This window comes from Schistocerca gregaria, chromosome 1, assembly GCF_023897955.1.
Source record: "Schistocerca gregaria isolate iqSchGreg1 chromosome 1, iqSchGreg1.2, whole genome shotgun sequence".
Taxonomy (NCBI): Eukaryota; Metazoa; Arthropoda; class Insecta; order Orthoptera; family Acrididae; genus Schistocerca; species Schistocerca gregaria.
In genome coordinates, this window is record NC_064920.1 from 1191164033 (window position 1) to 1191186531 (window position 22499).

At 41.4% G+C, this 22499-nt stretch overlaps 1 protein-coding gene across 1 annotated transcript in view; it reads left to right on the plus strand.

Annotated features, from left to right (window-relative positions):
- Window positions 1-22499, plus strand: part of LOC126284517 (Down syndrome cell adhesion molecule-like protein Dscam2) — a 698452-nt gene that overhangs the window by 538416 nt on the left and 137537 nt on the right. The window contains exons 11-15 of the mRNA XM_049983513.1: window positions 3655-3806; window positions 5960-6238; window positions 9891-10036; window positions 17707-17845; window positions 17948-18067. Of these exons, the coding sequence (XP_049839470.1) occupies window positions 3655-3806; window positions 5960-6238; window positions 9891-10036; window positions 17707-17845; window positions 17948-18067 (836 nt within the window). The remainder of the gene's footprint in view (window positions 1-3654; window positions 3807-5959; window positions 6239-9890; window positions 10037-17706; window positions 17846-17947; window positions 18068-22499) is intronic.

Consider the following 22499-nt stretch of genomic DNA (forward strand, 5'->3'; position numbering starts at 1 on the left):
GAGCGAGGCTTAACTCCTCTGGAGATTATTTGCTCATAGTACACCGTGTGGTGGTGCAGAATGATCGTAGAAGCAAGTTAAAAAGTCATGCTTCTTCTTAACGTTTCTCTCTGTAGTAGATCACAGTAAACAGGAATATTAACGTACTATCGGAACTTCGGCTAGCATACGTGTGAACCACGGAAGGCTGACGGTTACCGTACTGAGGAAGGAACTATGGTGCCAAAGCTCTCTAGAACGTTTACAGGCTGTACCAGCCTTCCTTTCCGTAATCAACTAATAAATAATACGAAAAGCAACATGCAAGGTAAGATCTGCAGGCAGCCGCACATTATGACAACAAAGCGCATTAAAGATGGTGCGTTTGGAGAGATCTTTAACGCAGTATACGTTAACTTCGCTGGATGCGTAATGTTTTCTTTGTGTTCTAATTTCCGAACTGGAGACATTTAATGTTTTCCATGTATGGCGCGTAGACCATAGGTGATACTGTTCAATCCGCAGCGTTACAAGTTTGCACGACGAAATATTCACGTTCCTCCGAGACGTTACGTGTCCTTTGTACCTAGTAGCTGACTGAAACATACCGAACAGTCGGTGTGTTGTTCCTTTTCGAATTTATATTCGCATGTTACGAAGATAAGCAGTTTAAGTGATTGGATGCAGCCGGCCGGTAACACCGAGCGGTTCTAGGGGCTTCAGTCTGGAACCGCGCTGCTGCTACGGTCGCAGATTCGAATCCTCCCTCGCGCATGGATGTGTGTGATGACCTTAGGTTAGTTAGGTTTAAGTAGTTCTAAGTCTAGGGGACTGATGACCTCAGATGTTAAGTCCCATAGTGCTTAGAGCCATTTGAACCATTTTGATGGGCTGCATTAGAGATCTCTCCAAAACGCGACATTTTTAGTATGGTTTGTTGCGCTAAAGTGTAGGGAAATGTGACGTCGATAGTGAAACATTTTTCCGTACTGGTACACCGCTCCGTTGATATTATGTATTTACCCTCGCCTGAACTTGCACTGTGTTTCTTCTTGATTTATGTTTGGATCAGGTGTGATAGCACCAAGTTCCTTCACTGCAACCTTAAGCTCATGATCAAAATTTTGCCTAATAAACTGCACACTGTACTCATATTCTGTCGTTTCCTGGCTCGCGGCATGCTAGAGTTATTCACAGCAAAATAAAACACACGAGAACGCAGACACAGCACACGCATAAAAAAACAAACCTGCTAATAAAGCAAACGCTGTCAGCAAGCAAGGAAACTCTGAACAACAAAAGGTAACGGGACGTTTCTGGAACGCTCTTTTTCTGTAATTGTTTTGAAATCCTCGCTAGATGGTGCCACGTATATTACGATATTGTAGAGCTGTATAGCAAGAAATGTGTAAAAAGAGATTGTCTTTCCTACAAAAAAATGGTTCAAATGGCTCTGAGCACTATGGGACGTAACATCTGTGGTCATCAGTCCCCTAGAACTTAGAACTACTTAAACCTAACTAACCTAAGGACATCACACACATCCATGCCCGAGGCAGGATTCGAACCTGTCTTTCCTGCAGCGGATAGAATTGCCACTGACAGCAACAGAAAGCTATATTCATTACTATCAAAATATCAACGATGCGTCAAAGCCCAATAGAGACGTACAGAGCCAGGGCTTCGATAACGAAGGTTCAGCCACTCTGTTGATACCCTTTCTTTCTAAGCCCCTAAATTTGATAATCGTCTGGAGGTTGGTAGGACAGCCCCGTGCTAAACGAACCGATCCTTTGGAGGCCCATGAGAGCTGTACTCCGTAGGAGCCACGCCTTCAAACCTCTGCTGAATGGAGGTAACCAGTATTTCAAGGTGCGGCCGTACGACTAGCCACTATCTGTTCCGAAAAACATCACTCGATATCAACAGTTCGAGAAAAATTATAATCCATGTGCGAAATATTATAAATACTTCTGGTATTTTAATTCTATAGGCCTAATCCTTAACTCATAAATGTATTTTAATATATATTATCGGGCGGCTGTCTCAGAGCCCTTAGCTACGAGCTACGCCTGATGTGAACCAAAGAAGTCGATCTGGTAGTACGGCTTCTGAGAAATCAGCTGAATGATAATTAACATCACCACTATTGCAAATCACCGTGAAATTGTGAAATTCATAGCAGTGCCAATGGACGTACATTCATAAACTTATCTGATTATGAGACAGCAAACAAACGCATGGAAGAACTGTAGCTCAAGCTGTCACAGTTTTGTTATTTAATTCTGATGAATTTAAAGTTTCACTTGGATCCTACGACATACTGATGGTGCGACCGAAAGCATGCTGCTCTCGAAAGATGAAAACGCCAGCCCCTGTCAGTGGTCAGTGTCCATCTAACAATCTTAACACCCCCCTCCCAGGCATGTCAGTTTTTCGTGTCCATTACTTAAGTAATATACTGAGCTCATTTACAGAACAGAGCAGCTACTCAACAGCAACAAACAAATGCAATGGCATTTTCACACCGTAAATAACATCTCAATGGTTACAGAGCATTGCTGAGTAAATTTTTCAGGTTAGCAGATGGGAAGATGCGGTGCACAAAATGGACCTCACATCAACTGATAGTATGTCTAGTGTTATGAATCAAAGTGTGTATAGTCTGTGCGGTGACTGGCAGTGAGAAATGAATGAAAAACGTAGCATTAGCCTTTGATTATTATTAAATAACTTCTTTGTAGAGCATTATTGTACACTGGGGGTAATACAAATGAGGTAGCTCTGTTTCAGAGTGCCCTTGTATTCGGGAGGGTGCAGGTTCTAGTCTTCATCTAGCCATGCTGATCAAGGTTCTCCTTGGTTTCCCTAAATTATTTTAGACAAATGCCGAGATCGGTCCTACTGTAAGACAACGGCTGACTACCTGTCTCATCCTTGTCACTCTACATCTGTAAGTCTTAAGTATCTGTACACCTGAATTAAATTAATTTTATTGTTCGTAAATTGCAATACCAAGACAAGTCAAACAACCGTGCAAAATAGAGTGACGGACAAATACGAGTAAAACTATTACTACCACCATCATTACTATCATTACCACATGAAGGTATTTGTCCGCAGCTTGTGGTCTAGTGGAGCCGGCACGGTTGCTCAGCGTGTTCGGTCAGAGAGCTGGTTGGACTCTGTAATAAAAAAAACTGAGTGGTAGGATCAACAAACGAACTTCACCAGATGTCATGTGACGTCCGCTACGGCCTAACACAACGATCAACAACGGAAAAGAAAAAGTGGCTAGCGTTGCTGTCTCTGGATCACCGGGCCCCGGGTTCGGTTTACGGCCTGTTTGAGGATTTTCTCTGCCCGGGGCCTGGTTTTTTTGTGTTGCCCTCATCATTTCATCATCATCATCATAATTCGTGACAATGGCTAGATTGGATTGTGTGGGAGTTGTGCTTTGTACAGGCGCTGATCACCGTGCATTTGAGCCTCCCAGAAACCAAACCTCATCAAGATATTTGTTCCATTAATTAAATATTTGTGACGTAGGTGACATTGCACTAGGTCATTCCATTAGAAAGCTCATTTTATTACCTGTGGAAAAATTATATTATTGACTGGCTATAAGCGATGTTAAACACCGAACGCCAGTGTTTCACAGATATCTGTTGACAGGTACACAATTGGTCAGTACGTGGACCAAGCTGGCGACGTCATCAGTCACGTGAACATCTCCTCCGTTCGTGTGCAAGATGGCGGCCTGTATAGTTGCAGTGCTGCCAATGCAATGGGATCCGTTCATTACGAGGCCAGGCTCAACATCTACGGTAAGTGATGGGCAATCTCTCATACACCTCGCATGTGTTTGGCTGCAATTGTCACTAATTAAATTCTATAGCTTCTGTACGATGACAACGGTAGTTTCGTTGAGACTTCATAGGCAGGCAGTGGATTCAAAAGACACCCAAAGAAGAAGAAACATATTATCTGAAGCCATTCTGGAGATAAACCACAATGACACAATGAACCTAAATAATACAACTCCTACATTTTTATGGGAAAGTAGAAAATGTGGCAAATTCTGATTTCTAACATCTTAGTATTTGTGATACTTACTGCTATTATGTCAGTATATTATTAATTCAATATATCAAGTAACGTGTCCCAGAAATCAAGTGTGACAGTTGCAAATTAGTGGAAACTGAAAGAAATCTAAAGTGCACATGCAATATTATTAATGAATGCTTCAACACTCTTAGTGAAACGCGTAAGCGATATGCAGCTTAGAGATGAACCAAAACATGGGTAACAAGCTAATGATTACAACTATCGACACCTAGTGTGGATCTGTTTGTAGGTAAGAGATGAAGAATTAACTTACTTTTTGAGCAGCTAAGACTGTAGAATAGTGCTATATATTGTTATCATCGTGTGTACTTAGAGACAGCAGCACAAAAGTAATGTATGCGAGTTCATTAGTTGAACTGTCTTATCTACTACAAGGAGCTGCTGTGGTGTTTACAAATTTTTTCTAGAAGTGGGTTACTCTTAGAGTTCCCATCTCAGCTACATAACTCTGAGGGAAATTTCAACATTCTAACAGTAATTTATAACACCTTAACATTCTATAAAATATGAATTATTTCCAAAAATAAGTAATCGATTGTTATCAGAGTTCAGTTGGAAAATTAGGTATACTGTTTTCTTTCAAATAGTGCAATTACGTAATTAATTTTTATTCGTTCGCAGTTGTACAGAATTGCTGTGTAGGCTTAAGACTTGCTCATGCGGGGCGTAGTGTGTGAGGAGTTCGAGTTGTGTGACGTCATATCGTGGAATTCCAAGTTGCCGTCCATTTATGAAAATGAAAAAGAGAATGAGTAACATCCGAGTTTCTCTCTGTACTGTGAAATTCGAACCACTGCTGTGCAAGAACGCTTTCTACATCATAAGGCGAACCGAACAGATGTCATAACCGAATGGAGGAGCATTTTGAAGCTTGAGCCGTGTATAATCTTTTTGTGGTGTTTCAAGGCACCGGTGCACCCAAAATCTATCAAAAACGATCCATTTTTATACGCTTTCGAGCAGTATAATGTCGGAAAACAGAGCACCAGTGTTTCAAGCAACTGTTGTGTTTGTAAGTGTCAAGATATGGATGACATATAAACCACTCCGGATGTTTTACTGTTCCTGCAGCTGTGTGGATTTGCTCTGATTACGCACAAGCGGAAATGTAGTTGTATGAATAAGTACGGTATGAAGAACAAATAAATTAGGAACACAAATCTGAGGATGTTAATGAGGCATGCAAAAACAGCGTCCATGGTAGATCACTGTTTAGGTATGTTGTTCTGTTCGTAATCGGGTATTTAATTAATTTCTCACAAATGTTTGAAAATTCCTTTGTTTATCCAGTTGTCTAACAAGAACAGAAATACTTTTAATACTTTCATTTCAACGTACTAAGCTCGCTGGAAACCACTTGTGTCCCTACAATGTTCTCCAAGTTGCCTTTTCCAATCTAATACAACTGATAACTAAAATAGCGCACCTGTTTGACGAATTTCCATTTTCGGAAATTAAATCTGCGTAGACGGTGTGTCAGTTGAAGCTGACACTTTCATCGTCGTGTAGTTTAGTGCCATTTTTTTCTCTCCAGTTTAGAGCTGTTTAATTCGTGGAGAAAGTCTGAGTCTTGCTATTATTCGGTTACTGTCTAAAGTAAGAAACTGTTATTCACAGTCTGTGGATATTTCCGTTAGACGGCAATGTCAGCATGGAATTCCCGAGTGCATACCTGTTTGTGGCGACAGCTACAAGCAGAAAATTTGTTTTTACAAAAGAGAATACAGCGTGGTGATGTGAGTGTTCTATATCGATACTGCGAACTGACCTTGTCAGAAGAGAACGTTCGTGTAATAACCGGTACCTTGTACCGGCATGAAAGTCGTGCGACATCTTTCCTCTTGGCGCCTAGGCCCACCGTACGTGCGCCCGCCGCCGGGCCCGGTGCGCGCCGTGGAGTCTGCGCAGGTGACGCTGCGCTGCCCGTACGCCGGCTACCCAATCAGCGGCGTCTCCTGGGAGCGCCGGGGAGTCCCCCTGACAAGTGACTTGCGGCGCGAGCTGCGCGACGGTGGCGCCGCCCTCCACATCCTGCGCGTCGACCCGGCCGCCGACGCGGGCGTCTACGTCTGCACAGTGAGGAGCTCCCAGGGGGACGTCGCCCGGGGTGAGGTGGCGCTGGCCGTCGACAGTGAGTATACCAGGCCGCGCTCTCTCACAAAATACTCTGGTTGCAGTACTAGGCAGAACTGAAGGCGAAGACATCATTAAAGTTGTAGATTCTGTAGGCATAACATGTCCAATCTGATCCTACAAGTCCCTTTGGTCTGGCTCCTTGAAACAGTTGTTCATAAAAATTCTCTATTTAAACTAAACTGAACTGCATGTGACTGCTTTAGTCTTTAATAAAACTTGCATCTCACTGCGTATTTAACTGAACTGAACTTTATCTGACTGCATGAAAATATTGTTGGAAAATTAATACTCAAAATACACATCTGACTGCATGTAAGTTCACTGGTAAAAATAAGTGAAAGTCACCAACCTGCATCTGACTGCGCCTATGGACTTAGCTCATGCACTCCTTCCCCTTTAGCCGATAATAAAACATATATTCAACTCAGCCGTAGTGCAATGGCATAAAATTGTCACTCTAGATAACTTTATTCATTTTGGCCCTGTGTGTTACTTAATAAAAATTCTGTCCTGATCTGAATAATTTGCCAACTGTGCAATGGCATATAGATTATTTTACTCTGATAAATGACATTATGAGCTTTACTCGTGGGAACTTTACTTTAATGTACCTTTTGGTTCAATGCAAGCACACGATGCGGAGAATGACATAAGGTGTGAGATGAAACTCTAATTTTATCAAAAAAATATTTATATTTCAAACTTTTAAGGCACAGGTGAAAAACTAAAAAAAACTTCTATAGCATGGATTTACGAGAAACTTTCACAAAACGCTTATTGCATCAACAATGGGATTTGTATCTAGCTTTTAGACATTATTTAACCAAAGAAAACCTATTTTGTTAATTATTCTTTCTAGTTTCCCCAGGTATGTGCCGAGTTTCGCTCAATGTATAGCTTATTATGTGCGTAGCGCCAATTCTTACTTTGATGCTGTCACGACCCAGCTGCCTCCAGCAGGCATGTAGCTCCGACTCGAAACACGTCTGCTGTCTGTGCGCATCTCCTCACCACTACTCAAACTTTTACCGCGTGCACCTACCTCTGTTAGCTGTCAAATGTCTTACTATTCGAAGATGTACTACTCGTCAAACCTTGCGGTTGGGAACTATCGACATTTTTCACTGGCTCTATCCTGATCTAATCTCAGCACATACCTTTCATCCTGTAGTTGCGTGCTATGCTAATGTGTACCAGCATTGCAGACACGTGCCTCGAAACGAACCAAAGCTTACGTACATGACATTATAGTTTGGAACTTAGTGCCTTCCCCTTGTGTAGTGCTATTTCGATTTTGATTATTCTTCAGTCGGCTTATTATTCAGTATGTAATGATTGGTATTTGGGTCCTCGACTACTCCTAGGTACAGTTCCTGGTGTAGCAGCTTAACGCGCTGAGCGCTGGCATGTGAGTGAGGGCAGCCCTACAACTATCACTCCACTCGGAGGACCGTTGGCTGGTACATCGGAGCGTGGTTTTTAAGTTGCTTTCCGCAATCGTTTAGCAAAAGCGTAGTTGCACCCCAAACTCCAACTCGAAAATACGGTACAGAAACAATTAAAATATAATAACAATCAGAACGAAGTTTGCGTGACTCACACACACACCGCGCAAACACATTCCTCATTTAAGTTTAACTGTTGATTCTGGTCAAAGGTAGGGGATCTGGCAACATAAGCAAAATAAATTTGCCAAACCACGAAACAAATGTACCCTAAACGATGGAATAAGCTGTAGGAAACAGAGAGAAGTACTCTTGAGTAGTTTTATTTGCCAGTGACTATGCAATGTATAACGGAGAACTGGCAAACAGCCTTGCCGATATCTGAATCATAGGCCAGTTTTCAGACTGGAGAAAGGAAACGGTAAACTGCTTCTGGAAGCACGTAACGAAGATTATCAGTTTGGTTTGGTGACCGTTTTGCGCTGCCTAAGAGAATGGATGTACAATGAATGGAAAAACTGAAAGGAAGAGTGAAGGCAGAATTTTATCTTTTGGAAGGTGTCAGCCTGACTACCAACGTCAACTCCTTCGTGCAGTACGCAAATCCGAATCAGAAACCAAGTGTACATTCAGACCTATGACCACTGCTATCGGCTGCGCAGCAAATGGTTCAAATGGTTCTGAGCACTATGGGACATAACATCCGAGGTCATCAGTCCCCTAGAACTTAGAACTACTTAGACCTAACTAATGTAAGGACATCACACACATCCATGCCCGAAGAAGGATTCGAACCTGCGACCATAGAGGTCGCGCGGTTCCAGACTGAAGCGCCTAGAACCGCTCGGCCACTTCGGCCGGCGGCGGCGCAGCATCCTCAAATTCAGTCCTTCACTCAAAGCAGTAATACATAAAATTAAGCTGCACTACACACTTCTCAGATGTGGTTAATTCACGTTGATATATCATTTTCTTGTCTACTGCCTTTTCATTTGCAATAAAGGCGAAATATTTTGAATATTCGAAAAATGTCAAACATCATTTTACAAACTTCCTGGCAGATTAAAACTGTGTGCCCGACCGAGACTCGAACTCGGGACCTTTGCCTTTCGCGGGCAAGTGCTCTACCAACTGAGCTACCGAAGCACGACTCACGTCCGGTACTCACAGCTTTACTTCTGCCAGTATCCGTCTCCTACTATCCAAACTTTACAGAAGCTCTCCTGCGAAACTTGCAGAACTAGCACTCCTGAAAGAAAGGATATCAGCGCACACTCCGCTGCAGAGTGAAAATCTCATTCTGGAAACATCCCCCAGGCTGTGGCTAAGCCATGTCTCCGCAATATCCTTTCTTTCGGGAGTGCTAGTTCTGCAAGTTTCGCAGAAGAGCTTCTGTAAAGTTTGGAAGGTAGGAGACGGATACTGGCAGAAGTAAAGCTGTGAGTACCGGACGTGAGTCGTGCTTCGGTAGCTCAGTTGGTAGAGCACTTGCCCGCGAAAGGCAAAGGTCCCGAGTTCGAGTCTCGGTCGGGCACACAGTTTTAATCTGCCAGGAAGTTTCATATCAGCGCACACTCCGCTGCAGAGTGAAAATCTCATTCTGGAATCATTTTACAAAATTACTATATCTTTTGTGATCATCATCGCATTGTTACGCTGTAGTCTCCGATAGCCACAACTATCTGGTGCTGAATCTACTTGTACTAAAATGCTAGTTAATCGGCTACTACATCTGTTTAGAAATCACTGTTGCTGTATTTTGTTCATTCAAGATGTGTCCGGAATTAGTAATCATTTAATAATTGTAACGATAAACATCATAGTATTCTGACCGGAATGAAATTTTTCATTGAACACCAATCAGTCTTAAAAATCGAGTTTGCTGATAGATAACTGTGAAAATTTATTTTTTAACTTCATCTCCTAAAAGGTGAGTTCTTGAGATACACAATTTAGATATAGATGGAGTAGTCCATTAATGTTTTAACTGTCGTGAAGCTAGAATTAAATTTGATGTAATGCAGTTGGGTATAAAAAAAATCAAGAAATAACAGAAAGAGAACTATGGTTTTTTTTCATTTTGTACTGTTTTAATCGCTTGGAACGCCCTTCGTAGCGACTTGCTGCGCGCCTAACATATTACAGGAAGGGCGAAGTTCCTGTTGTGGTGATGAGTCTGCAGCACGCCTCGTTGTTTGGCAGGTCCGCCGGTCGTGGTGCCCTTCTTCATCCCAACCAACCTGCGGGAAGGAGCCAGGGCGCAGGTCAGCTGCGGCGTGTCCTCTGGAGACCTGCCTATTCGTTTCGCCTGGCTCAAAGATGGCGCGCCAGTGCCCAAATCTCTGCAGGTACTTTGCTTACAGCTCGTCCAGCTGCTTCTCGGAAATCTCCCTTGAAGCACATTGTGGCATCGAAGTTTAAGTCCTTTCCAGTGGTTCGAGACACAGTGTTCATCTCTGCAAGCAGCTGGAAAATGGTTCACTGGTGCTGATGACATCACACTCGTACACTGAACTGCAGCAAGAGTTTTGAGCATGAAATGTTTCTGAAAACTGGACACTGCATATTTGATAATTAATTTCGTGCAGGGAAACAAGTCGCCAGATCACACTTTATTTATCAACATCAACTGCAAATTACACGTTTAGGCAGACTACTATCTTCAAATTGTGTCATAAAAATTGTATTGAACCGTATTCTACATTTCATCACAGGCTGCCAGATAACACACAAATTATACACCTGAAGAAGAAAGAAATAATCAGTTGAAAATTATCTGATTTCTAATTTGCTGATCTAGAGCCTGCGTAAATTATACGTAAAGCATGCAGAATGCTCCTACATGAAATGCATGATACAATTAATGAGAATAGTGAGACAGTTAACAGATCTGAGAAAGGTCGAAATAAGGCGCAATAGCTTATTCATTAACTACTCTTGCTATAAAAACCTGTGGGAGTATGACACTCATTGAAACGTCTGAATTTCTTACATCCACAAAGATAGTGCTTGGTGACTGCACACAACGGAAACAATGAAAAAAACATATAGTTGGTCGTATCTCTTATTTAAGAGTCATCTAACCGTAGGGAAGTTCTAGAACATACAGAATCTCAGCTTCAAGTCAAAGTGAGAATGCAAAACTTTAATTTGATCTAATGAAGTCAACAATTGTAAGTGACTAGCACAGAGCATAGATCTGAACATTTTTGCAAGCTCTGTTGGACACACATTCAACTGGAAGACATTTAGAAATGAAATCTATAAGAATTCCACAATTGAGCAGGTCTCGAAAACAAGATAATGAGACAAACATTCGACACAGCTCATTGAGTATACAAGACTCATAACCAAATAAGTTAAATACGAGCTGCTCAGAAGATGGATTGTATTACTGCCTTATTGCAACTTACATTCTTCAAGTACAGCAAGAGATGGCGCCAGTCATCGTTAGACGGCAGCCAGAAAGTGAATCCCTCTCTCCAAAAACAAGTACTCTCCAGACTCCTTACCAACCACAAGCTGTCATCACTCTGACGAATATGTTCGCTTTTCTACGTAAAAACAATGCATGTGTACAACACAAAACTGACATAAAACAGACATGTACCAGAAAGCAAGTATTTATCAACGACAGTGTAACAATTGTGACAGCAGATACTTAGGACAAGCAGGCAGAACATTTGGTCTCAGAGATATAGAACACATGAGAGCTTGGAAGTATGGGACAAACACATCACATTTTGCAGAACACCTAAGAGAATATAATCACAAACCAACCGCCAGAGAAGAAGACCTGAAAACAATTAGAATCAACAATAAAAATCACTTGCTAACCCTGCAAGCAAATTACCACCTACATAAAACCCAAGCAGATAAGAAAACCCTGTTGAACGATCAAGTAGACGTGCCAAACAATTCATTGTTTACACTAACAGATAATAGTGTGTTTACATTTTGCGGCGTGCAGTGCAGCTGTAGCGGCTATAAAGCGTAAGTACTGACAAACTTATTTGTGAGCTGTTATACAGTAATTAAATTTAATGCTTACTTTTCAGCGGAGTTTCGTGCCGTTTGAGGGGATATAACGATTCAATACACTTGTGCAAACGTTCGCTCGCTGTGTTTTTTACAGTCTTCTGTGCGTTGAGGTCGTTTAATAAATTTAATGCTTTAGTTTTCAGCTGACGTTTCTTGTTGCTTCTAGTGAAACATTTCAGTAAAACTTTCATTCATTGTTTTAACTTTGTTGAGTGCTCCAGTGGCCGTTTGAATTTTCGGTTTTAGCTAATAATTTTGTGAAGTTTTGTTGGTATTGGTATTAGCTGTGGTGTAGTAGTATTAATACAAGTAGTTGCTTTCTTAGTAGACACAGAGTTGGAGACCGCTGTTGTTAGTTCTATAAATAGTTCTACTGGTGTAACTGAACTTTGGGAAACATAGACGTATAGTTTTTTCAGTAACTGTAAAATTTTACCATGAGTGAGAAGTGTGGGCTCTGTCTTAGGTTTGTGAGTGGTGGGTTACGGTGTGGGATATGTCCAAAGTATTTTCATTGGGGGGAGTGCAGTGAGGAAACCAGTGAACATTCTAGCGAAATCCTCTCCTGGGAATGCAGAATCCGTAGTAGAAATAAGTTGATAGAGGAGCAGGAGCGTTAGATCTGCGCCCTTTAGGGGGCAGTTACAACGCAAATAGGAGGAACTAGATCGGCTTGGGAGGGTGAAGGGTGGTGGGGACTGGAAACTGGCAGTTGGCTAGAAGGCAGGTAGGAAGGGCAGGTATTCAGACAGTTATACTTTGCGTATATGCAATAGATTTGGCCAACTGTCAGAGTTGAGTGGGGAGGAGCCTCGTGTAGCTGTAGATGTAGGGAACATGCAGCAGTCCTCGGAAGTTAGGAGGCCTAGGTCAGTTGCAAAGTCTAACAGAAAGAAGAAGTTCTGCTGCTAGGTAGTTCGCACGGTAGAGGTGTGGGCCAGCAGTTACAGGAAGTGTTGGGTAGAGCGTACCAGGTCACAAGCATTGTGAAGCCTAGTGCAGGGTTGGCTCAAGTGACTGTCAGCATAGGGGAGTTACGTAGGAATTTTACGAAGGAGGATCAGGTAGTGATAGTGGGTGGAGCGGGGAGCAGTCTTGATACAGGCGGGGAGTATGATGTAGATGGTGACCTGGTAAAGATAGCTACGCAAACTGGTGGCAATAATCTTCATTTCGTGCAGCTGTTTCAGCGTCATGATCGGCTTAATTTTAATGCGGCTGTTAGGCGCGTTAACATGGGATTGGGGAGGGCGCTAATGGCAGAGGGCATCGGTCACAGTTCAGTGGTACCAGTTGGGTCCACCAGTAGATCGGGTTTCGCTTGTCAAGCTTGCACTTCAATAGGTTTGGGAAGCGGACGCTAGCAAGGCTTATAGGTGACGGAGGTATCGCATGTGGAAAAATTGCTGTAGTAGATGGTGTATGAGCTGCACCTTTTCTAGACTGAAGTCAGCTGATAGGTACACCTGCTAAAGAAGTCCCTCCAACTACGGAATCACCTTCAGAGGACGTCATGTTTCCAAGTAGAGAATGAATTAGCATATTTCATCAAAATATAAAACGTATGAGAGATAAAGTTAGTGAACTGCTTATAGATGTTGACTCTGAAATTATTGGTATAACGGAGCACCACTTAAATTATTTGACAATTCAGCGGATTCCTTTACCAGGATACAGATGAGCTGACTGTTTTTCAAGGAGTTTTTGAGGAGTGATGGAGTGGCCATGCAGGTAAAAAACAGTATTCCACTTGAGTCAATAGCCATATCACGGCACTGCACTGAACAGATATTTGTATGTTGTGCAGGGACAGTTGAGTTTAGTGAAACTAAACTTCTAATTGTTGTTGTTTTTAGGTCCCCTAACTCTGACTTCAGAGCATTTCTGGTCAAGCTAGAGAGGGATCTTGATTCACTTTGTAGGAAGTACCAGAAATTAGTTATATGTGGTCAATTCATTATTAATTATGTATATGATGGCAAAAGAAAAAGGATGTTGGTAGATCTCCTAAATTCATATCATTTGATGCAGACTGTGCCTTCTCCAACTAGGGTACAAGGGAACAGTAGCACAGCCATAGACAATATTATTCATTCTTCATTGCTAGATGGGCATTCAGTTAGTAAAACGGTGAATGGCCTTACAGACCATGATGTACAATTTTTAACACTAAAAGGCTTTAGTACTCAAACAAATGTCACATATAATTACAAACCATGTAGGAAAGTTAATCCAATAGCAATAGAGAGTTTTTTAAACCTTCTCAAGGAACAAGAGTGGCTCGATGTTTATAGTGCTGATAACATAGATGATAAATATAATTCTTTCCTTAACACATATCTCATTCTCTTTGAGAGGTGCTTTCCACTTGAACGTTCTAAACGGGATACTAGCAGTAATAGGCAGCCCGGGTGGCTGACTAGTGAGATAAGGATATCGTGTAGAACACAGCGGGAATTATATCAAAATGTTAGAAGTAGTCGCAATCAAGCTACAGTAACCCATTACAAACAGTATTGTAAGGTGCTTAAAAATGTTATTTGGAAGACAAAGAGTATGTGGTATGCAAATAGATTAGCTAATGCACGGGATAAATTAAAACCATGTAGTCAGTTGTGAAGGAAGTGTCTGGTCAGCAGTACAAGGTCGAAGTTATAAAGTCAGCTTGCAGTAAAAATATTTCTGTTACTGATAAATCAGATATATATACAGTATTTAACAATCATTTTCTGAGCATTGCTGGTGAATTAAATAAAAATTTAGTTTCTACAGGGTACCATACAACTTTCTTGGCAAATGCCTTTCCGAGATTGACGTCTGAAATACTACTCTGTGATACAGACAAGAGGGAGATTGAGTCAATAATTAAATCACGGAAGCCTAAGTCTCATATGGTTATGATGGAGTGCCTAGCAGTATATTAAAGTACTGTTCTGCTCATTTTAGCCTTGTATTTAACCATATTTGTAATTTTTTCTTTAGGAATGGTCAGTTTCCTGAGTGGTTAAAGTACTCAGTAGTAAAGCCGCTTTATAAAAAGGGAGAAAGGGATAATGCAGATAATTTAGACTTATTTCTGCACCATCAGTGTTTGCTAAAGTTATTGAAAAGGCTGTGTGTGTATGGATAATTCATCATTTTACATCACATGATTTCCTATGAAATGTATAGTTCTGCTTTGGAAGTCGTTTAACAACTGAAAATGCTATATTCTATTTTCTGTGTGAGGTACTGGATGGGTTAAACAAAAAGTTTCGAAGGGTAGGCATATTTTTTTTATTTAACTAAAGCATTTGATTCTGTTTATCACAAAAATATTGCTCCAGAAGTTGGACCATTACTGAATACGGGGATTAGTTCCCAGTTGTTTCACCTCTTACTTTAGCAACTGACAACAATAGTTCATTATTCACAATGTTGACAATGGCCATGAAGAGGGGTTTGAGTGTTGTACTGTCAAGTGGGGGGTGCCCCGTGGATCAGTGTTGGGGCCACATCTGTTCCTTATTTATATAAATGATATGCCCTCAAGTATTACAGGTAACTCTAAAACATTTCTGTTTGCTGTTGACACTAGCTTGGTAGTAAAAGATGTTTTGTGCAACGTTGGCTCGGTTTCAAATAGTGCAGATCATGACCTAAGATCATGGCTTGTAGAAAATAAACTGACGCTAAATCACAGTAGGACTCGGTCTTTATGGTTTCTGACACTCAATTCAACAAGACCCGACGTTTTAATTTCACAGAATGGGTTTATGATCAGTGAAACTGAACAGTAGAGATTACTAGGTGTTCCGACAGATAGTAAGCCGTCTTGGAAAGGCCACGTGCAGGATCTTGTTCAAAGACTTAATGCTGCCTTATTTACTATTCGAACGGTATCTAAAGTGAATGATCGTTCGACACGAAAATTATTCTACTTCGCTTATTTTCAGTCGCTTTGTCGTATGTTATTATATTTTGGGGTAACTCTTCCCATTCTGAAAGGATATTTTTGCCTCAGAAACGGGCGGTTCGGGCAATAAGTGGTGTAAGTTCACCAACGTCTTGTCGACCCCTGTTCCCAAGTCTGTGTAATTTGACATTGGTCTCCCGATACATATATTCCTTACTGTCATTTCTTGTTCACAATATTAGCTTACTTATAAGAAAAAGTAGCTTTCACTCAGTTAATACTCGGCAGAAATCAAACCTGCATTTGGATCGAACTTCCTTAACTCTTGTGCAGAAAGGTGTGCAGTATACTGCTGCATCCATTTTCAATAAGCTACCACCCGAATTCAAAAATCTTAGCAGTAATCCACTCGCTTTCAAATCGAAACTGAAGAGTTTCTTCATGGGTCACTGCTTCTATTCTGTCGAGGAGCTCCTTGAATTTCTTGTATTGTTGATTGCATTTACCTAAACTTGTGGATTGAGTTTTTTCGGGTTGATAAACATTTCATTTTTCCAGAATGATATTTTCACTCTGTAGTGGAGTGTGCGCTGATATGAAACTTCCTGGCAGATTAAAACTGTGTGTCGGACCGAGATTCGAACTCGGGACCTTTGCCTTTCGCGGGCAAGTGCTCTACTAACGTCTTTTCTCCATTATTGATCAGAGTTTTTCGGTGAGGATATTTCTTTCACAGCCGTACAATGTTAGGTGTGTTTCGAAATTGAATTATCGTATTTGTTGTATGCTTTGTTTCAGAGTGAAAACATTGTCGGCACAGGATCTTTCTTTACAGAAGTTTGCTTGCTGTTCTAATAACACTGAATCAGATATCTTTAGAAGACTTTTAGTTATTATTCATTACTGAAATTTCTTTGCAAGTCGTAATTATGAGACTAAGATATAAAACATCCTCTTGATCGTACAATTCATTACATCCGATGTCGCCCCTAGACGTTTCCTTATATCGTGTCCTAATTTCCATTATGACATTGTCTCGGTCTGTTCTTATCTCTAGGATCCATAAACATACCCCGTCGATCCTGCGATCATCCATTCGCCAGACTACATGTCAGAACCACACATTTTCATTACATCCTTATCTGTCTTCCACACCATCTATTGCTTAATCCGTTTGTTCGATTCTATACGTTACTCACTGAGGAGCTTACGATTTTGAAGGGCATTACTCACATCGACAAATCATTGTCAGAGCTGAAAGATACAAATGTAACCAAAAAAAATCACTGGTCCGTCGGTATCCATCCCCTGTCCTTTGTATTCGTAGTCTGTCTCTTATCCACTGATGCACGTATACGTAAAATGGAACGTGAAACGATTAAGGTGCTGGACTCGTGTTTACTGCCCCATAGGTCTGTCTCGCTTCGACTGGACAAAGGCGTATAAGCACACGACCATTGGCCTGGTTTAACAAGAAACGTGTTTCATCCACCTGCCTAATCCGACCACACGACACCTTTCTAGTGTTCCATGGTCCAATCTCGAGGACCCCGTGCCTACTTAAATCGTATAGGACGATACCGTTTGGTCAATATTGGAATTCGGTCCCCGGCGAAGCAGCATGTAGAAACATTTGCTCTGGACGGAGTGTTCCGAAACACTTGTGCGTCCACCAGCATTGTGTTCTGTCGTCAGACCTGCCACGAATGCTTTACAGATCGGTCAAGCCTCCGATCTCCGTTTTCTGTGATGATATGTAGGCGTTTATCCCTTGACATCTACTGGTGCATTCACCGTCCTTCAATTAGTCTTCATAGACGTTAACGAGAACAGCAGGCGAAAAGCTTATCAGCTTCTCTGTTTTTGAGATGTTCGTTCCCAGTCGCCGCACCTGCTCTCTATCAAAGTCCCTTGCGTCAGTGAATTTCCTCATTTTTTCGTCATTTGTGGGTCTCATCGTCGCTAGAGTGATTCCCCATTCATCTACGCTGTACTCACGTGAGTTCCCTGGCGCAACACGTGTCAGTAACGCTCTTTCACGAAAGACACTGGCCAATTGCTGAATATAATTGTGTTTGGCAGGTTACCGAGAAACAAGTGAGCGAGTTCCTCAGCGTGTTGCTGTTCAACAAGGTCTCCTCACACCACAGTGGCACGTACACTTGCGTCGCGTCCAATAATGCTGCGAGCGCCAACCACTCTGCGCAGCTGCAGGTCAATGGTAAGTCTGAAGATTAATCTATAAAAGCAGATATCTATGAAACAGCACATGTTTATTGGAAACTAGCAGTGCAGCAGCCTGTGCGTTGTTACTCTCTTGCAGTGTCTCCTCAGTGGCTGGTGGAGCCGCAGGACACGTCTGCCCTCTCTGGGAGCCCGCTATCCGTCCACTGCCAAGCTCACGGCTTCCCCCAGCCAGTCACCTCGTGGTTGCGCGGACAAGGTGAGAGCAGCAATGTTTCACGCACAAATAACAATCACCGTCCTCTTCTTCAGCTCCTGCTTAACCAACCTCTTCATTTTTTCATGACTTACGCTTCCAAATCTTCACAGTAGTCTTCATACTCTTATCATATTCTTCTTCATCATCTTCTACTTTTTCTTCTTAGTCGATCCTGAGATCCATTCTGTTCAAATACGAATTCTAAAAGCATCCTCAGTAGTTCAATAGTAACTGATCCGTCGGTTTGTACAGAAAAGTCAGTTTCGCAACCTTTTCCTCTTTCAAACGTCTTTTCATTTCTTATATCTTAGGGCACACCAAGCCGTCCTTTCGGGAATTTCATGTCACTGTCTCAGTATCTCTCTTGACCTCTTTGCTCGAAGCAAAATTCCCACAAGCATGCAATAGCACATAGTGTGCTATCAGTTAAGAGAATTTCTTGGGTGTGTCCTATCCGATCGTCTAAGTGTGGTGGAGGGGTTCTTGTGTGCTCTTTTATGACCGAGTGCTATGCTCGCTCCTGAAAGTGCCACCGTAGCCAGACACGTCAAGGGGCAGAAGCGAGACAGGCAACAGCGTGCAACGAAGTGTGGGAGAACAACAGTAAAGTGAACTCCATAGGTGGGGTGAAACCAGACCCTCTAGGAGAATCAACTGTGGTAGGATACACAGATAAAGAAGGCTTATCACTCACAGTGAAAGCAGCTTATCACGATCTAGGAAACATCACAATTCCCAAGTCCTCCATAGTTCAGGTTTCGTGGCGGGTTGATATCGCCGAATTGAATTTTTGTGTGAACATTTTTTGCTTGCGAGAGGGAGGGGGAAGTGAAGAAACTGTATACACAAAATTCAAATAAACGGATAAATTTATAACAAAATGAAGCAACTGTTATGAGGTTAAAGGTTTACCAACTTCACAATTCTCTATTATTCCTATCTCGTACAGCGCGTATATCTTTCCGTGTGAGCTCTGATTTCTCTTATTTTATCGTGGTGATCGATTCTTCCTGTGTAGGTCGGTGTCAACAAAATATTTTTCACATTCGGAGGAAAATTTGGTGACTGGAATTTTGTAACAATATTCTGTTGCAACGAAAAACGCCTTTCTTTTAATGGTGTCCAGCCCCAGTTCTGTATCATTTCAATGATATTCTCTCCCATATTTCCCCATTATACAAAACGTGCAGCCCCTCTTTGAACTTTTTCGATTTACTCCGTGAATCCTATCTGGTAAGGATCCCACACTACGCAGCAGTATTCTAAAAGAGGTCGGACAAGGGTAGTGTAGGCAGTCTCCTTAGGAGGTCTGTTATATGTTCTAAGTGTCCTGTCAGTAAAATGCAGTCTTCGGTTCGCCTTCCCCACAAAATTTTCTATGTGTTCCTTCCAATTTAAGTTGTTCGAAATTGTAATTCCTAAGTATTTAGTTGAATTTAAGGCCTTTAGATTTGACTGATTTATCGTGTAACCGAAGTTTAACGAGTTCCTTTTAGCACTCATGTGGATGACCTCACACGTTTCGTTATTTATGGTCAACTACCAATTTTTGCACCATTCAGATATCTTTTCTAAATCGTTTTGCAATTTGTTTTGATCTTCTGATGACTTTATTAGTCGATAAACGACAGCGTCATCTGCAAACAACCTAAGACGGCTGGTCAGATTGTCTCTTAAATCGTTTATATAGACAAGGAACAGAAAAGGGCCTATAACACTACCTTGGGGAACGCCAGAAATCACTTCTCTTTTACACGATGACTTTCCGTCAGTTACTACGAACTGTGACCTCTCTGACAGGAAATCACAAATCCAGTCACATAACTGACACGATATTCCATAAGCACGTTATTTCACTGTAACCCGCTTGCGTGGTACAGTGTTAAAAGCCTTCAGGAAATCAAGAAATACGGAATCAATCTGAAATCACACTTCATGCGAATAAAGAGCCAGTTGTGTTTCACAAGAACGATGTTTCCTAAACCCATGTTGACTGTGCGTTAATAGACCGTTTTCTTTTAGGTAATGCATAATTTTCGAACACAATATATGTTCCAAAATACTGCTGCATATCGACGTTAATATACGGACCTGTAATTTAGTGGATTACTCCTACTACCTGTCTTCAATATTGGTGTGACCTGTGCAACTTTTCATGTCTTTGGGTACGGATCTTTCGTCGAGCGAACGGTTGTGTGTGATTGTTAAGTATGGAGTTAATACATCAGCATACTCTGAAAGGAACCTAATTGGTATACAGTCTGGACCAGAATACGTGCTTTTATTAAGTGATTTTAGCTGCTTCATTACTCCGAGGATATTTACTTCTACGTTACTCATGTTGGTAGCTGTTCATGATTGTAATTCTGGAATATTTACTTCGTCTTCTTTTGTGAAGGTATTTCGGAAGGCTGTATTTAGTAACTCTGCTTTGGCAGCACTGTCTTCAATAGTATCTCCGTTGCTGTCGTGCAGAGAAGGTATTGATTCTTTTTTGCCGCTAACATACTTCACATACGACCAGAATCTCTTTGGATTTTCCGCCGGGTATGAAGACAACGTTTCGTTGTGGAAACTGTTATAAGCATTTCTCACTGAAGTCCACGCTAAATTTCGAGCTTCTGTAAAAAATCGCCAACCCTGGGGATTTTGCTTCTGTTTAAATTCGGAATGTTTGTTTCGTTGTTACTGCAGCAGTCTTCTGACCAGTTTTTTGAACCATGGCGGATAAGCTCCGTCGTTTGTTAATTTATTTGGTATAAATCTCTCAATTGCTGCCGATACTATTTCTTTGAATTTAAGCCACATCTGGTCTACATTTATATTGTTAATTTGGAATTATTGGAGATTGTCTCTCAGGAAGGCGTCATGTTAATTTTTATCTGATTCTTAGAATAGTATATTTTTCGTTTATTTTTGGAGGATTTGAGAGTTACAATATACAATGTCCCTTCGACAACCCTATTTTCACTAATCCCTGTATCCGTTTTGATGCTCGTAGGGTAGAAATTCGAAAAAATGCCAAATTATAGTCAAAAACAGAATTTGAAGGTGACTATAAGGAACAGCAAAACAATTTAGATCAAATTTTCCTCTAGATTTATTGATTTTAATCTCTAACTGAACGTGCATAAATGGTATACAATTCCCGTAAGCAAGAGGAAGAGCAACGCATTACAGCGAAAGTCGCAAATTTTCTGTTGTGTGTCGCATCTCGTAAACGGCCATGGGGGTACTATGGAGCGTAAATTAATAGACTATAACGCACCGCACTGTTGTTCTGCATAGAACCTTACTTAGTTGTTTGGACTATAAATAGAGTGCGGCTATTTCGTTATCCACAATGGCTACTTAAATTGACCAAATGCACTAAACCAACAATTATTGTGCATATAACTATGACGGTATTATTCGCCTGAATGATCGAAAGTTACTAGGCCCATACTTGACCCTTAATAGTCCATTAATCTCGTCAGAGTTATTGTACCCCAGTTCTCACTCATTCGCTATTGCTGATGTTTCAAGATTCATTCGTAAACGAGTCATCATTTTAAGACGCGTTTTATACAGACCGTAGCTATCATTACTTTTACCATCTTGTAATTAATTTAAATATGCTCATTTAAAAGGAGACGTTTATTTTTAACGGAAGTGTCCTCTTACGTCACTAGTAAAGAGAGCCAATCGATCCAAAGGAAAACTGGATAGGCTGATAGTCCGTATCCACATCAGTAGAATTTAAGAATTTTTAGCATATTGCAGCCCCATCAACAACTATGATACTCTGATACATTGAAAAACCCGATTCAGTTGCGAAAATTTTCTGTTCTTTACCCAGGTTTCGCCTAGAATAATGTAGCCTTCTTCAGAAGCATAAAATTACTGCTACATTCCATAGTAAGGCGCAGTCGACATTAAAAATTCAGACATATAGTACGGTGCTATCACGCCGAATTAAAACCACTTAACTGAAGTGCAGCACCGGCATCACTTCACCACGCGCTCGGTTGGCAGCGGTCAGAAGGGTAGGAGATCGGTCACCAGCCCGTCCAGTCACCTTTTGTCTGTCGTTTGTCATCGGTTACACTTCTGCCAATGACTGATCAGTTGAAAAATCTCAGGCTTCACCGTGGTTTCTGCGCTCACGTTAGACCGCAAGTTCCTGTGTAAGTGGCACGTAAAACCAGTTGAAACGTTGGAGGAACGTAGTGGCACAGCATGTCCATGCACCTCCACTAGGGCCAAGCCTAGAGGAGCACTGTAGCTTTAATATCAGCCTTCGGGTTGCTGGTATCTTTACGCATTTTTATACATGTATATAAGTTTGTACCTTTCTCAGAGGAGAAAAATTCCGTATATATTTTCTGCAACACTTTTACTTTACAAATGTTATTTTGTTCTGCTGCAGCTGCTTCATGCATCGCGATTTTAC